The sequence below is a fragment of the Musa acuminata genome, chromosome BXJ1-9 (assembly GCF_036884655.1).
Source record: "Musa acuminata AAA Group cultivar baxijiao chromosome BXJ1-9, Cavendish_Baxijiao_AAA, whole genome shotgun sequence".
Lineage (NCBI taxonomy): Eukaryota > Viridiplantae > Streptophyta > Magnoliopsida > Zingiberales > Musaceae > Musa > Musa acuminata.
Window position 1 is genome coordinate 46,008,710 of NC_088335.1, and position 17,656 is coordinate 46,026,365.

Genomic DNA, 17,656 nt, shown 5'->3' on the forward strand with positions numbered 1-17,656 from the left:
TTTTTTTTCCACTTTGTGTATCAAAATAACCGGTATAACATAAATAATAAAGTAAATAATCAATGACAGAATGAGATCAAATCTTTGAACATAAAAAACTCAATATGGAAAAAAACTACGAAATCGTAGTTCATCTCAAACTTTCACTATCAATAGTAATGATAACAGGTTTACAATAGGTCTTCTCTAGAATAACTAGAGGATTATAATAACATCAAGATCATAGATCTTGGTTCAAGAATAGCATATCTTCATCAGATAGGATGGATTTAGAATTCTATGTCTCACAAAATAGATATAATAGGAAAGTATCTTAAAGAGGGTAAACTGTAGATCAACACCGTTAAGATTGTAGAGTTTACTGCAAGGATTCTCCATATAAAATTTGGACTAAAACTGACAACGTTTAGCCACCGATCGTCAAGCAGAAAACTCAAAAATCTTACTTTCTCTCTTTGTTTTTCGCTCCTCTTTTCTCTACACGCCGTCGCACACGTTCACTGTGTACACACACACGCGCTGCACGCCGCACTCTTTAATTTTGCTACCCTCACCTTTTGCCCTTTCTTTCAATTAGTGATTTGTGCTCAATAGGCCCAATTGTCCAAGCCCACATATGGGCTGGGCTCAACAATTCTCTCCCACCAGCTCATATGGTGGGCTGTACCAAGCCTGCTCTTCGCCTACATGCTTCAAGCTTCTTCTTAGACAAAGACTTTGTCAACATATCTGATCCATTCTCATTAGTATGCACTTTTTCCAACTATAATTCTTTCAACTCAAGCAAATCACGAATCCAGTAATATCTCACATTAATATGCTTAGATCTAGAATTGTACGTTGAATTCTTGAAGAGGTGAATGGCGCTCTCACTGTCACAGTAAATAGTATATCCTTCCTATTTCAAGCCCAATTCTTATAGAAACTTTTTCATCCATAAAGCTTCTTTGCAGGCTTCAGTAATTACTATGTATTCTGCTTCTGTGGTTGATAAAGCAACACACTTCTATAACTTAGAATGCTAAGAGACTACTCCTATAAATGTCATCAAGAATCCCAAAGTGGACTTCCTGGAATCAGTATCATCTGTCATGTCTGTATCTGTGTACCCTTGTAACACAAGTTCATCATTACCAAAACATAAACATAACCTAGAAGTACCTCTTAGATATCTTAATATCTATTTCACTGCTGCCCAATGTTCCTTTCGAGGATTAGAGAGAAATCAGCTGACAACTCCAACTGCATGAGCTATATCTGGCCTAGTACAAACCATAGCATACATCAAACTACATACTGCAGATGAGTAAGGCACTCTAGACATTGTAGTTGCTCTCTCTGTTACCTTCTCGAATAATCTACCTATCTCGGTGGTTTTACGTGGGACATACTGTTCGGAAAAAACATGTTAAAAGCATAATATTTTTTTCCCACTTTGTATCAAAATGAGATCAAATCTTTTAGATCAAATCTTTTAACATAAAAAACTCAATATGGAAAAAAATTATGAAACCGTAGTTAATCTCAAACTTTCACTATCAATAGTAATGATAACAGGTTTACAATAGGTCTTCTCTAGAATAACTAGAGGATTACAATAACATCAAGATCATAAATCTTGGTTCAAAAATAGTATATCTTCATCAGATAGGATGGATCTAGAATTCTATGTCTCACAAAATAGATATAATAGAAAAGTATCTTAAAGAGGGTAAACTGTAGATCAACACAGTTAAGATTGTAGAGTTTACTGCAAGTTTTCTCCATATAAAATTTGGACTAAAACTGACAACGTTTAGCCACCGATCGTCAAGCAGAAAACTCAAAAATCTTACTTTCTCGATTTGTTTCTCTCTCGTCTTTTCTCTACACGCCGTCGCTCACGTTCACTGCGTACACACGCGCGCTGCACGCCGCACTCTTTAATTTTGCTACCCTCACCTTTTGCCCTTTCTTTCAATTAGTGATTTGGGCTCAATAGGCCCAAATGTCCAAGCCCACATATGGGCTGGACTCAACAATTCTCTCCCACCAGCTCATATGGTGGGCTGTACCAAGCCCGCTCTTCGCCTACATGCTTCAAGGTTCTCCTTAGACAAAGACTTTATCAACATATCTGATCCATTCTCATTAGTATGCACTTTTTCCAACTATAATTCTTTCAACTCAAGCACATCACGAATCCAGTAATATCTCACATCAATATGCTTGGATCTAGAATGGTATGTTGAATCCTTGGAGAGGTGAATGGCGCTCTCACTATCACAGTAAATAGTATATCCTTCCTATTTCAAGCCGAATTCTTATAGAAACTTTTTCATCCATAAAGTTTTTTTGCAGGCTTCAGTAATTGCTATGTATTCTACTTCTGTGGTTGATAGAGCAACACACTTCTATAACTTAGGATGCCAAGAGACTACTCCTATAAATGTCATCAAGAATCCCGAAGTGGACTTCTTAGAATCAGTATCACCTGTCATGTCTGCATCTGTGTACCCTTCTAACACAAGTTCATCATTACCAAAACATAAACATAACCTAGAAGTACCTCTTAGATATCTTAATATCTATTTCACTGCTGCCCAATGTTCCTTTCGAGGATTAGAGAGAAATCAGCTGACAACTCCAACTGCATGAGCTATATCTGGCCTAGTACAAACCATAGCATACATCAAACTACATACTGCAGATGAGTAAGGCACTCTAGACATTTCTTCATTTTCTTTTTCATTTGTAGGACATTGTTTCGAATTAAGCTTGAAATGACCTGTAAGTGAAGAACAAACTGTTTTGGCTTTACTCATGTTGAATCTTTCAAGAACCTTTTCAATGTAAGTCTTCTAAGATAGCCAAAACTTTTTTTTCTTTCTATCACGAAGAATCTTCATGCCAAGTATTTGTTTCACCGATCCCAAGTCTTTCATGACAAAGGACTTACTTAGCTCTCTTTTAAGCTTTTCAATTTTATCAGTATCATGGGCAACAATCAGCATATCATCCACATATAGTAGTAAAATAATAAAATCATAATCTGAAAAATTTTTCATAAACACACAATGATCAGATGTGGTTCGATCATACCCTTGGCTTATCATAAAGGAATCAAACTTCTTGTACTACTGTTTAGGTGTCTGTTTGAGTCCATATAAGCTTTTCTAAAGCTTACACACCATATTTTCTTTTCCCTTGACTTTGAAACCTTCTGGTTGCTCTATGTAAATTTCTTCTTCCAAATCACCATGAAGAAATGTTGTTTTTACATTAAGTTGCTCAACTTCTAAATTCAAGTGGGTAGCCAAACCAAGAACAACTCGGATAGAGGACATTTTCACAACTAGAGAAAATATTTTTTCAAAGTCAATACCTTTCTTCTGACTGAATCCTTTCACAACTAGTCGTGCCTTGTATCTTTGTTGTGAGCTATTGTTTTCAGTCTTAAATTTGTAAACCCACTTATTCTTGAGAGCTTTCTTCTCTTTAGGTAACTTTACCAAGTCATAGGTGTGGTTCTCAAGCAAGGATCTCATATCTTCTTGCATGGCTTTAACTCACTCACTCTTATTCTCATATAGAATGGCTTCTTGATAAGTTTCGGGCTCTCCCTCGTCAGAAAGCATAATATACTCATGTGGAGGATCCGGTAGATGGATGTCGCTCTCTAGTGGATCTTCTCAATGGAATCTCAACTGGTGATGGAGGTGCTTGTTTAGTTGGTTCAACATCATCACTTACATTCTCACCTTAATCTTCTTGTTCATCTCCCCCATGATCATCATGAACTACAGGTGAAGGAACTGGACCCAAACTCCAAGAAATATAAACAGAGGTTTCTGGCTTCTCAATATTATCACCATCATCAAATAATTGGTCTTCCAGAAACACAACATCTCTGCTTCTAATAATCTTCTTATTCACTAGATCCCATAATCTGTACCCAAACTCTTCATGACCATATCCCAAGAAGATACATGTTTTTGCCTTATTATCAAGCTTAGACCTCTCATCTTTGGGAATATGAACAAATGCTTTACACCCAAAGACTCTCAAATGATTATAAGATATATATTTTCCTTTCCATACTCTTTCTAGAACATCACCTTTTATAGGAACTGATAGAGAAAGATTTATCAAATCAACTGTAGTTCTCAAAGCCTCCCCCAAAATGATTTTGGTAACTTGGAATAGGAAAGCATACACCTAATCATTTTTTCAATGGTTCTGTTAATCCTTTCTACCACACCGTTCTGTTGAGGAGTTTTAGGAATTGTTTTCTCAAGCTTGATTCCATGAAACCTGCAATAATTCTCAAAATGACCCATGTACTTGCCACCATTATCTGATCGAATACACTTTTGTTTTCTGTCAATTTCTCTTTCAACACTAACATGAAACTTCTTGAAAACATCGAGTACCTGGTCTTTAGATTTCAAAGCAAAAGCTCACACTTTTCTAGAATGATAATCAATAAAAGTAACAAAATAAAGAGCACCTCCAAGAGTTCTAGTTTACATAGTACAAACATCAGTATGAACTAAATCAATAACATCTGATCTTCTAGATGATGGATATGTCTGAAATGCAACTCTATGTGTTTTTTCAACTAAACAATGTTCACAAGATTTAAGAGATGTACCTTGTAACTCTGGTAAGAACTGCTTTCTAGCAAAAGTTTGAAGTCCCTTCTCGCTGATATGTCCAAGCCTCTTATGTCAAAGATTTAAACTTTCACCTTTTCGAATTGCATTAATCTCTCCTTTGTATAGCTTAGCTTCCATGATATAAAAAGAGTTAAGTTTCTTTCCTCTTGCCACAATCAGAGAACCTTTAGTGAGTTTCTATTTGCTTTCACCAAAATAGTGTGTAAAGCCCTCATCATCTAGTCTACTTGTAGATATCAAGTTAAGATGAATATTTGGAACATGTCTTACATCTTTGAGTATCAATTTGCTCCCAATACTTGTCTCCAAACAAATATCTCCAATACCCATAATCTTAGATGTACCACTGTTTCCCATTCTGACATTACCAAAATCACCAACAGTATAAGATCTAAAGAAATCACCATGAGAAGTAACACGAAATGAAGCACCAGAGTCAATTACCCAATTACTGTCCTGAGCTACAAGATTGACACGACCTTCATCACAGACAATAGTGATATTATATTCAGCAGCAACTGTATTAGTCTCTTTCTCATTTTTCTTCATTTCATTTTGTTCTCATTTCCAAAACCTACACTCTTTCTTTATGTGACCAGGCCTGTTACAATGAAAATATTTGATATTTCTTCTAGACTTGGATCTTCCTCTATAACCATGTGAATTTTTGCTATGACTTCTTCCACATCTTTCTTGTTTTTCAGTAACAAATGCACCAGAAGAAGATTCACCCTATTCTTTCCTTCTAGCATCTTCATTTAGCAAACTGTCTTTAACCATATCTATAGTTAAAGTCCCCTCTAGCGTGGAGTTGAAAATAGTCACCACATACGTTTCCCAACTTTCTAGTAAAGAGCTGAGAAGTAATAATCCTTGCATCTCATCATCTATATTCATTTTCATAGCAACCAGCTTATTTGCAAGACTCTGAAATAGGCTTATATGATCAACAATGTTACCACCATCTTTATACTTCAAATTTACAAGCCTTCTGAGAAGAGAAATTCTATTTCCTATTGTCTTTTTCGCAAAGAGATTTTCTAACCTTTTCCAAATAACATCAGCTCTAGTTTCATCTGAAATATGCTCATGCAAGTTTATATCCATCCATCTTCTAATATAGGCAATAGCTTTTTTATGTTAAACTTCTCGTTCTTCATCGTCCATAGTAGAAGGTTTATCTTTAACCTTGATAGGCTTATACAAATCTTTGCAATAGAGCAAATCTTCCATCAGATGCCTTCAAGTGGAATAATTTGATGAGTTCAATTTAATCATATCATCTGACTGCTCCATTTTGATCACACAAGAAAAACTAGCACCAAACAACCCGATGCTCTGATACCACTTGTTGGGAAAAAAACATGTTAAAGCGGAATATTCTTTTCCCTCTTTGTGTATCAAAAGGGGTTCCTCATCAAAATACCAACTTGATATCCAAATAAAAATATCAACCAGCACGGCATAAACAATAGAGCAAATAATCAATCACACAGTGAGACCAAATCTTTTAATGTGAAAAACCTAATATGGGGAAAACCACTGGACCGTAGTCCACCTCAAACTCCACTATCAAAAGTAATGATAACAGGTTTACAATAAGTCTTCTCTAGAATAATTAGAGGATCACAATAACATCAAGATCATAGATCTTGGTTCAAGAATATCATATCTTCATCACATAGGGTGGATCTCTTCGTAAAAGAATTCTAGGTCTCACAAAATAGATATAGCAGGAAAGTAGCTTAGAGAGGGTAAACTGTTGATCAACACTATTATGATTGTAAAGTTTGCTACAAAAATTCTCCACATAAAATTTGGACCAAACCTAACAACGTTTGGCCACTGATCGTCAAGCAGAAAACTCAAAAATCTTACTTTCTCTCTTAATTTCTCTCTCCTTTTTTCTCTGCACACCGCACACGTTCACTGCGTACACACACACGCTGCATGCCGCATGCCGCACTCTCTAATTTTACTGCCCTCACCTTTTGCCCTTTCTTTCAATTAGTGATTTGGGCTCAATAGGCCCAATTGTCCAAGCCCAACACATGCAACATAATCTGTTAGAAAATAGGCCGAATTCTCTCTCTCTCTCTCTCTCTCTCTTATTATATATACACTAACTTGTGTTTATTAAAAGATTATTCAAGAAAATGGATAGAACTCTCTTTGCTCGATGTAGGATCATTATACAATGGATTGATATCATAGTTCTCATCCTGTTAGAGTGTGGGATCAATCTATAGTTGTATTGTATATCGAGGGATGTCAACCATCATAAACTTAGTCATCACCATTTTGGAGCAATGTTTATCGTCGAATATGACATGGAGGCTCATGGTCCTGAGAGGGGAGATAGAGTCATTCATGAATTTAGTCGGCGAAGAAGTCATTGGAGTGAGATCATTAGCCGAGAGCCCAAGTTTTTGGAAAGCGCAGAGGATATCAACGAAACTACCTATGTCGATCGTGACCCTCTTTACTCAAGTATTAATCATTCTTATAGAGACCACTAGGGAGCCATCATAATTTGGATCGAGGTACTCTATCTTCTCAACTTTGAGATTATTTCTGAGTCATCTTCTGACCTAAAGCATTTCTCGATGGTGGCTCGGGTATAGGCTATGCAACCGAAGGTCCTATCCCCTCCCGAGATAGGTCCCCCCAACGATGACATCGATCTTCCTCTCCACCAAGCCCAAAGGCTGGGGGCAAAGGTTCCTGAGGTCTCCGGATGAATATGTTGAGGTGCCTCTTATGAATAAGCTCATCGATTTGTTCATTCAAATCATGATAGTCTTCCATGTTGTGACTATAGTGATGGTGGAAGTAGTAATATTTGGATCAGTCCTCCTTTTCCAATAGTGTCTTTATCGGTTAAGAGTCCTTGAATAACTCTTTTTCCTTTATCTATAAGGAGACCTCACTTCTCATCATGTTAAAGAGAGTCAAACTTGGGTCCTGAGCGAGGCAGCTTGGGTCGATTTTGTTTTCTTTGCTGAGGTGACCTTAGGGTGGGAGCTAACAGTAGTCTCTCCTATCGCAACCTCTTGTGCATTTCTTCATGCTTACTTCAAACTATTTCCTTGACAACTTTGTATTAGTCAGCCCTCTAGAGGATCTCTCCACCAATGACCAAAAGAGGCAAGAAGGCCTAAGCCTCCTTATGAATGCTTGAATCACAAGTAACGGATGTGCTTCTTGCACGCCTCAAATTTCGTTAGTGAATTGAGCGGTGAAGTCAGAGAGTATCTCTTCCTCCCTTTACTTAAGCTCGAGTAACATAGTCGTTGATGGCTTAAGGTATACATTCCCAAGGAAGTAGAGTTAGAACTCCTTTGTGAGCTAAGTGAACGAGTTTACCAAGTGTGGCTTTAGATGAGTGTACCACTCCTGCATTGGGCCTTTCAGCGTCATTGGGAACATGCAGCACATCATAGCATCCAAGGTGTCGTAGAGAGATACATCTAAGTATAGAAGGTGACAATGTATTCAACTAGGTCAATCTTTCCATCAAAGGCTTCTAGTGATAGTGTATGAGTACTCCAATATCTAACTTATAGGCCTAAAAGTTCTAGATTTAGCACACCTGGTTATTAAGAGTGACAACTATCCTTACAAGGGCTATTGAGTATCGATAGAAGATAATTCTCTCCCAATATTATGAAAAGAATATTTCATATATTTTTACTTATACAAATCCCTATTAAAGGTCATTCGGATTAAGAGAGAAAAAGTTCTTCAAGAGAATCCGATTAAAGCGAGACTCGAATAGAAACTATATAGACCTTATAGCACTATGCCTGGTATATGATATCTAAGATATTAGATGGATGAGGGTCTATAGATATATGATAACTGAAAACAGATATGTCCAATGATTTGGATTCTCTTGTGTCATTTAGGGATTGTGGTATTGTGTCATAGTATATCTACAGTCAATCAATCTAGTGAATTACTATGGAAATAATAATTCGTTGACTCATGGTTAACTCGATATTGGGTTTAGAGGATCATACACATATGGTATGTGTTGCAACGAGTAGATGTTTAGATCTAAGATATCCAATGGAGCCCCTATCTTATTAGATATTCAATAAACCCTTAATTATTGGATTCTATGGAGTAGATTCAATAAGAGCCAATGAGAGATTATTGGATAGAGATCCACTAATCTAATATGCTTGGGTAGTTGGATGAAGATCTAGTACCCAATAGAACAGGATCGATTAGGGTTAAGTTAATAAAAGGCCTCTATAAATAGGAGGGAACCAAATGGTCATAGGCTAAGCCTTTTTTGTTGTCATCTCCAACTCTACTCTCTTCTTCTCCTCCTCAACTATCGGCCTCTATTTGAGCACATCCAAGGGGACAAGAGTCTACTACTGCTCGAGTCCAACCCGATGTACAAGAAGATCCTAGTCCTCATCCATGGCGCTAAGCCGATGTGCTAGTAGTCTCTATCCTCTAGGTCATCAACGAGGCACGACTCGATACTATATTTTTAAAAATTATATTAATATTTTTATATTTATTAAAATAATATATTTAATTTAGTTTCTCGTAACGTATTCAATTCTTATTATGAAAATATCACACATGCTATCCCATACAAAAAATAGTATATATTAAAATAAGATTAAAAAATAATTTTATGATTTATTTTTATCATTCAAAAAATAAAAATATAGGAGTTTTATTAAGAAACGAAGTGTTTAATTTTTTTTTATATTTTTGAATATTTTATTGAAGAGTGAAGCAATAGGTAGAAAGTGAAATAGAAAAGTTATAGAAGAAAAAATTAATATTGATAAAAATAGTTTATAAAATTATCTTTTTAACCTTATTTACATGCGATATTTTCATTAATAAAATTAAGAAAAAAATGAAGTTAAGTATTTTATTTTTATAAATTTAAGAACTTTAATATAACTCTTAAAAGTATAACAATCGAGATACTAAACATAGAAAACTACTTGAATAATATATAATTAGATCACTTCCCCACATATGTATTTTTTTAGAAAATTTTATCCTATTAAAGAATCTATGTTTTTTGATCGGGAATGCGGGACAAGGCTGTGGAAGTTCAAGGGTGAGGGATAGGCTGCGGCCAAGGAGGTGTTCATCGGGAACCTAAGGCTGTTGGAGGGCGAGCTGGGAGACAAGAAGTACTTCGCCGGCGACGCCTTCAGCTTTGTCGAAATCGCGCTGGTTCTACAGCTACATGACCTGCGCCGGCTTTAGCATAGAGGAGGCAGCGCCGAAGCTGGTGGCGTGGGGCAAGCGGTGCATGGAGCGGGAGAGCGTGACCAAGGCACTATGCGACCCCCACAAAGTCTACGAGTTGGTGAGCATCCTCAGGAAGAGATATGGAGTCGAGTAGTCTACAATCGTAGTAATGACTGAGTTGATGATAAATGTTATTCAAAATTTTTATATTTTTGATATTTTTTTAGTATTTAATTATCATAAAATTATTTTAAAATAGTATTAATCATTTCAGAAATTATGCCCTAGTAGTGATTTCATAAAATTTTAAGTTGGTTTTGTAAGTGTTAATGAAGTTACACTCAATTACAATATCAATTCAAGAAATCTTAAAATTTGATAATTAATTATTATAAATATATTTTAAAAATAAAAAAATAGTATAAATCATTTTAAGATTATGTTCTCATAGTTCTGTGAAAGATTGGGTTGGTTTAGTTTAAGTTGATTAGGTTATCCTCGAGATTGATCTAAGTTATAATCAAAATTATTTTTTTTAAAGTAATCTAGATAATTAACTATCATAAAATTAATGTATGGATAAAAAATGATACTAATTGTCTTATATACATGGGGAGGTAGTTTCATAGAAATCTAAGTTGGAGCTTGAACAAGTTATATTCAAAATTAAACTAAATTATACTTAAATCACAAAATATATTCAAAAAATTATAATTTAAATAATTAATTACCATAAAATCCTCGAAAAATTTTAAAAAGCTAATCACCTTATCATAGAGGTTATATAAAAGTTTGGATTAGTTTAATAGATATTGATAAAGTTACACTTGATTATGATATCAGTTTAAGAAATTATAAATTTTGTTAATTAATCATCATTATTTTTTCAAATACAAAGGATATTAATAATCTAAGAATAATATTTTAGTTATTTATGAATGTTTTTGTTCGTTTAATAGAAGTATATTTGGTTATATATGAAATTGAACTAAGTTACACTCAAGTTATACTCCATCGTACAACTTATTCAAAAATTTTAAATTTTAATTAGATTTCTTTTATTATTTCAAAAAAATGATGTCAAAAGTAAAACTTGAATAGGGGCCATCATTGGATAAAACGCCAAGGAGATTACCATTTGTAAATCCCTCTTTACTATTTATAATCTTATTTTAAAAAATTATTATTATTTTTGAATTAGCTCTTTATGAATGTATGTAAATATTTCTTTTCTCCTTTTTTTTAATTTTCGTCTCTTTCCTCCTCGTCTTTCTTCTTCTTGACATATTTCTCCTCCAAGGAAAATGAGAGAAGCGAAGAGCGTTTACGATAACGAGCATCAGCATTGTTAATGATAAATGATGACGATAATAGCATCGACAAGGAGTTGGATAAAATAAAGGATCGTAGGAAAGAAAGAAAAAAGATAAAATTAATAATACTTCTTTATAAATAATAAAATAAAAATTTGTATTATTTTTTCAAGAGTTGTCAATCATAAGAGTTGTGAATAGTAAATAGGAGCTTTGAATAATAAACTCCAAACCAAAAGTAAAACTTTATTTGCTAAAATACTCATGAATTAAACAATAATCATTTAAAACAGTGACCATTGGACAGTCTTATGTGCTATCCATCTAACTCGAACTGACTTGCTTCAACAAGTTCACCCAATTAATGGTTGGAGCAGACAACTCCAATCCCAATTATTTTGACTAGTTAAAATAATTTTTAATGATTTCTTAATGTCCAAGCAATAATTTAAATTTTAAAGGGTAATGGAGTTGATTCACCAGTTCTTAATGACTTCTTAATATCATGAAATTTTGTGTTATTTATCTGAAAAGTGTATTATTTATATACATATACATTATCTTCAATAAAAAATCATGTACAGAACAAAGCGGACTCGGACCTGAGAAACAGATCCGATAATCCACCGGTTCAGCGCCGCTCCACGTCCCTTCGAAATGATTCTAATCGTTGATATTTCGATCAACGGTGCAGATGACGGCCTCGATACCTGACGCAAGCCATGACTCGTTATTCACCAGATCCGTTAATACTTTTATCTAGTATTTGCTCGTTACCTAGTTTTCTACCCACCCAGTGGTTGGACGAAGACCAAAAAGTTATGGGACCCACTCTCTGGCTCCAACAGCGAGAAACGTGGGTACCGTCATCAGAAGACATTCGTCCCGAGAGTTCCAAAGTGACACGCAGGAAAAAAATCGAGTCGATGGTTACGTAAGCGGTGACCTCAGGGCGGTGACCACATTGTTATCTTATGCTTCCTTGCTTCTTTATTTAACGCCCCCCATCAACACCCACCCTCGACATTAACGCCAATCAGCCGACGGAGAGAAGGGCTTTCGAGTGAGCGAGATCGAGCAATGGGGGATGTGGAGACGAAGGGGGTGGTGCTGCTGGACTTCTGGGCGAGCCCGTTCGGGCAGCGGTGCCGCATCGCATTGGCGGAGAAGGGAGTTGAGTACGAGTACAGGGAGGAGAACATCAGGGGGGACAAGAGCCCCCTGCTGCTCGAGTCCAACCCCGTGTACGAGAAGATCCCCGTCCTCATCCACGACGGCAAGCCTGTGTGCGAGTCCCTGATAATCGTCCTGTACATTGACGAGGCGTGGCCCGACCGCGCGCCGCTGCTTCCCGCCGACCACTACGCCCGCGCCCAGGCCCGCTTCTGGGCCGACTTCGTCGACAAGAAGGTGCGCCGATGCCCTCCATGTGTTCGATCTATGTTCTCCTCTCCGGAATACCATATTCTTAGTTCTCTTTCAATGGTTTTACCCATCAGGTCTGTGAATCTGCATTGAATCTGTGGAAGCTTAAGGGCGAGGCCCAGGAGGCGGCCAAGGAGGAGTTCATCGAGATCCTGAGGCTCCTGGAGTGCGAGCTGGGGGACAAGAAGTACTTCGGCGGCGACGTCTTCGGCTTCGTTGACATCGCGCTCGTCCCCTTCACGACCTGGTTCTACAGCTGCGAGACCTACGCCGGGTTCAGCGTCGAGGAGGCGGTCCCTAAGCTGGTGGCGTGGAGCAAGCGGTGCCTGGAGAGGGAAAGTGTCGCCAACTCCCTTTACGACCCCGTCAAAATCTACGAGTATGTCAAGACGATATTTGGGTAGTGAATAAAGTCCCTGTATATATATGGACGATATTTGGGTAGTGAATAAAGTCCCTGTATATATATATATATATATATATATATATGTATATATATATATATATATATATATATATATATATATATATATATATATAGTTTTTCGATTCCTAAAGCTCAAGTTAATAATTCGAGATTCCCAAATATGAATTCAATTAGTTCAAAAAGAGTTCTTCCTATGTTCCTTAAATGAGAATAAAGTTTGAAATTAATTTTTTTATCGTAAAAATGAGAATGAAGTTTGTGTTTACTTATTTTGAATATTAATCTACGTAAATAGATAGATGGGTGTGTTGGGCTGGCAGCCCAAAGTGGGTTCAGCCCACAATCCACATCCCTTTGATCTAATCCTAGATCAATATAATGGGGTGTGGGGGTTGCATTTTAGAAGCAGAAAAGAGATAGAAAAAGGCAGCAACGTGGGCAGTAACGTTGACATCCTCGTAGCAACAAAGAACAAGGCAGAAAAATAAAAAAACAAAAGAAAGAAAAGGAAGAAGACAAGGACAACGCAGAGAAACTGTTCTCAATCATCTAGCAGTGTTCTCATCTCAGGTTAGATCAAATCTACAGTAGACTCTTGCTGTGATTACTTGGGGAGGTTTTAGATATTGTGTGCAGTGATCTCAGGTTAGATCAAATCTACAGTAGACTCTTGCTGTGATTACTTGGGGAGGTTTTAGATATTGTGTGCAGTGACGTAATCCTTATATCCCAGTTATTCTCTTGTGGTTGTTGTTAGGGTTTTGGGCAAGAGATTGAGATTTGTATATTCATTATTCTCATAGTAGATTATCTCTAGTTTGCCCCGTGGTTTTATCAGAAAGTCTCTATGAAAGAAAAACAACCGGCAACGAAGCTTTTTTTATCAGAAAACTTGTGAACCTAAAACATAGAGAGGGTACTTCTATTGCTGAGCATTTGAATGAAATGCAGAGTATTACTAAACAGTTATCCTCTATGAAAATGTCTCTTGATGATGAGTTGCAGGCATTGTTATTTCTCAGTTCATTACCAGAAAGTTGAGAGACACTGGTGGTTTCCCTTAGTAATTCTGCGCCAGATGGTATTGTCACTATGAGTCAAGTAACAAGCAGTTTGTTGAATGAGGAGTTGAGAAGAAAGAGTTCGGCAACATCTCAGAATGATTCACAGGCACTTATCTCAGAGAACAGAGGAAGGTCAAAGTCTAGAAGCAGTTCACGTTTGGGTAGAAGCAAGTCAAGATCAAGAAAAGATATTGTTTGCTATAACTGTGGTGAGAAAGGACATTACAAGAATCAATGTAAACAACCTAAGAAGAACAAGAAAAAGGGAAAAGAAGTGGAGTCTACAGAGTCAAAGGATAATACTACAGCTACAGTGCAGGGTGGAGATTATTTGATTTTGTCTCCTTCTGATGATATTTTTTATTGTGTGTGTCAGGATCTTAAGTGGGTGATTGACACAGTGCTTCTTATCATGCTACACCACGGAGGGAGTTTTTTGCTACATACAGGTCTGGAAACTTTGGTGTTGTCAAGATGGGCAACTATGACACAGCAGACATCATTGGCATGAGTGATATTCATTTAAAGACCAACCTTGGCTGCAAGTTGGTACTTAAGGATGTGAGGTATGTGGTTGACTTGAGGCTGAATTTAATTTCAGTTGGAAGACTAGATGATGAAGAGTATGAAAGCAGATTTCACAAAGGGCAATGAAAGCTCAGTAAGGGTTCTCTTGTTATAGCTAGTGGAAAGAAATGACATACTTTGTACAGGTTGCAGGCTAAAGCTTATGGTGAGCAGTTAAATGCTACAGAGAAAGACTTCAGTATGGAGTTGTGGCATAGGCGATTGGGACACATGAGCGAGAAGGGGCCGCAAGCTCTTTCCAAGAGAGAGGTATTGCCAGATCTCAGAGGTATACATCTGAACCCTTGTATTGATTGTTTGGCTGGTAAACAACATAGAATTTCATTTGCTAGTGCTGCTTTGTCTAGAAAAATGCATGTATTAGACCGTGTTTATACAGATGTATGTGGTCCTTTGAGGACAAAAACTCATGGTGGATCTGTTGATGTTCTTGGTATAAGTGGTGCACTTTATTTTGTCACTTTTATAGATGATTTTTCCAGGAAAGTTTGGGCTTATGCTTTGAAGACCAAAGATCAGATTATTAATGTCTTCAAAGAGTTTCATGCCAGGATTAAAAGGGAGACAGAAAGGAAATTGAAATGCATAAGATCAGATAATGGTGGTGAGTATACGGGATTGTTTAATGACTATTGCATGTCATATGGGATCCAACATGAGATGACAGTTCCTGGTACACCTCAGCATAATGCAATTGCAGAGAGGATGAACTGCACCATCATGGAAAAAATCAGATGTATGCTTTCACAGGCCAAGCTACCCAAAAGGTTTTGGGATGAGGCTTTGAGGACTGCAGTTGATGTGATCAACTTATCACCATGTACAGTCCTAGATGGTGATGTTGCAGAGCATGTATGGTCAGGGAAAGATGTTTCCTATAGGCATTTGAGAGTGTTTGGTTGTCGTGCATTTGCACATGTTCTAGATAATGAGATGTCCAAGCTGGATGGTAAGTCTAAAGAATGTATTTTTCTTAGTTACTCACATGATCAGTTTGGTTACAGGCTTTGGGATCCAGAAAAGCAGAAGGTGTTCAGGAGCAGAGATGTGGTCTTCTTTGAGGATCAAACCTTTGAGGATTTGAAGAAGAAGGCACCCGCCAAGACTTCTGCAGAAGGATTAGCAGATTGTGACCCAGTTATTCCTCCAGTATATCAGGGTGATGGGGGAGATGTGCAGGAAAATAATATAGAGCCTGATGTTGATTTACCTGCAGGACATGTTGAGCAAGAAGAAGTAGAAGAGCAAGTTTCCGCAGAACCTCAGTTGAGAAGATCTTCTAGATAACGTCAACCTTCCAGAAGATACTCTACAAATGAGTATGTGATGCTTACTGATGCAGGTGAACTAGAGAGTTACCAGGAAGCAGTTGAGAGTGAGCAGAAAGAGAAGTGGTTAGTTGCTATGCAGGAAGAGATGGATGCTCTTCAAAAGAACCACACTTATGATTTGGTGCTGCTACCAAATGTTGACGAAGACCTTACCAAAAGAAAGACAGGAGATATGCCGACAGTTGGTTGGCATGACTTCACATTGAGGAGTCATGGGACAACCTCCCTTATGGGCTGAAGGGGTAGGTTGTTGGGCTGGCAGCCCAAAGTGGGTTCAGCCCACAACCCACACCCCTTTAACCTAACCCTAGATCAATATGAGGAGGGTGTGGGGGCTGCGTTTTAGAAGCAGAAAAGAGGCAGAAAAAGGCAACAACGTGGGCAGTAACGTTGACTTTCTCGTAGCAACAAAGAGAGAATAACAAGGCAGAAAAACAAGAGAAAGAAAGGGAAGAAAACAAGGACAACGCAGAGAGACTGTTCTCAATCATCTAGCAGTGTCCTTATCTCAGGTTAGATCAAATCTACAGTAGACTCTTGCTGTGATTACTTGGGGAGGTTTTAGATATTGTGGGCAGTGACGTAATCCTTATATCCCAGTTATTCTCTTGTGGTTGTTGCTAGGGTTTTGGGCAAGAGATTGAGATTTGTATATTCATTATTCTCATAGTGGATTATCTCTAGTTTGTCCCGTGGTTTTTACCCTTCACATTGAAGGGGTTTTCCATGTATATCTTGGTGTTTTGTTTGATTGTGTTTCTATTTTATTCCGCTGCGTATTATGGTCTTCTAGTATTTGTTCATATACAAAGGTTATTCCTCTTTATATCCCAATCAGGGTGATGGATGATTTAGTTCTCACGTGGTAACCACATGTTGTTAATAGATTTCTTTTCAAAATGCTTCGATGTAACTGTTCAATTTTCAAGTCGATAGACTTCACCATCAATCAAGGAAGTATTTTGAATTAAAAAAATATTATATATCTATTATTTACATAGCTGATATCTGATGGCAACTCGACATGTTTGAGGGCTATCTTGACCATACTCAAATTGATAGCTAGGTTGGCCATTGACATCAATCAATGAAGCCACCCATAATAAGATCAGATGAAGGTGTTTATCAACACTATGTATGACATGTCCCATCACCAAATCTCCTAGTTTAGCCATCTTAATCATGAAGCACTATATTCAAAGATGCGTTCGACCCCATTAACTCATTGTGTGTCATCATACTCGATCTTGTCAGCCCACTATGTACCATCTCACCCAACCCTATCAACTCATTGTGCACCATCACGCTCGACTTCATCGGCCCATTAAGCACCATCGTACTTGCCTCCCTCGACCCACTGTGTGTCACCACGCCTAGCTTTGTCAGCTCATTATGTGCCATCATGTTTGGCTTAGTCAATCCATTGACCATCGTACTCGATCTTGTCAACCCACTATGTACCATCTCACCCAACCCTGTCAACCCATTGTGCACCATCGCGCTCGACCTCATTGGCCCATTAAGCACCATCGTGCTTGCCCCCCTCGACCCATTGTGTGTCACCACGCCTAGCTTCGTCAGCTCATTATGTGCCACCATGCTTGGCTTAGTCAAT

General features: G+C 37.4%; 1 protein-coding gene across 1 annotated transcript; it reads left to right on the forward strand.

Moving 5' to 3' along the window:
• The first annotated feature begins 12,224 nt into the window (after nt 1-12,224).
• On the forward strand, nt 12,225-13,062 carry LOC135593820 (glutathione S-transferase U19-like). Its single transcript, XM_065084114.1, has 2 exons — nt 12,225-12,616; nt 12,706-13,062. Exons 1-2 carry the CDS (start codon nt 12,287-12,289, stop codon nt 13,033-13,035), a joined length of 660 nt encoding a protein of 219 aa, XP_064940186.1. The 5' UTR covers nt 12,225-12,286; the 3' UTR covers nt 13,036-13,062.
• Nucleotides 13,063-17,656: the final 4,594 nt, after the last annotated feature.

Coding starts and splice junctions, on each gene's coding strand:
- LOC135593820 (XM_065084114.1), top strand. CDS start 12,287: ATGGGGGATGTGGAGACGAAGGGGGTGGTGCTGCTGGACTTCTGGGCG. Junction 12,617..12,705: donor CCGACTTCGTCGACAAGAAG/GTGCGCCGATGC, acceptor TTTACCCATCAG/GTCTGTGAATCTGCATTGAA.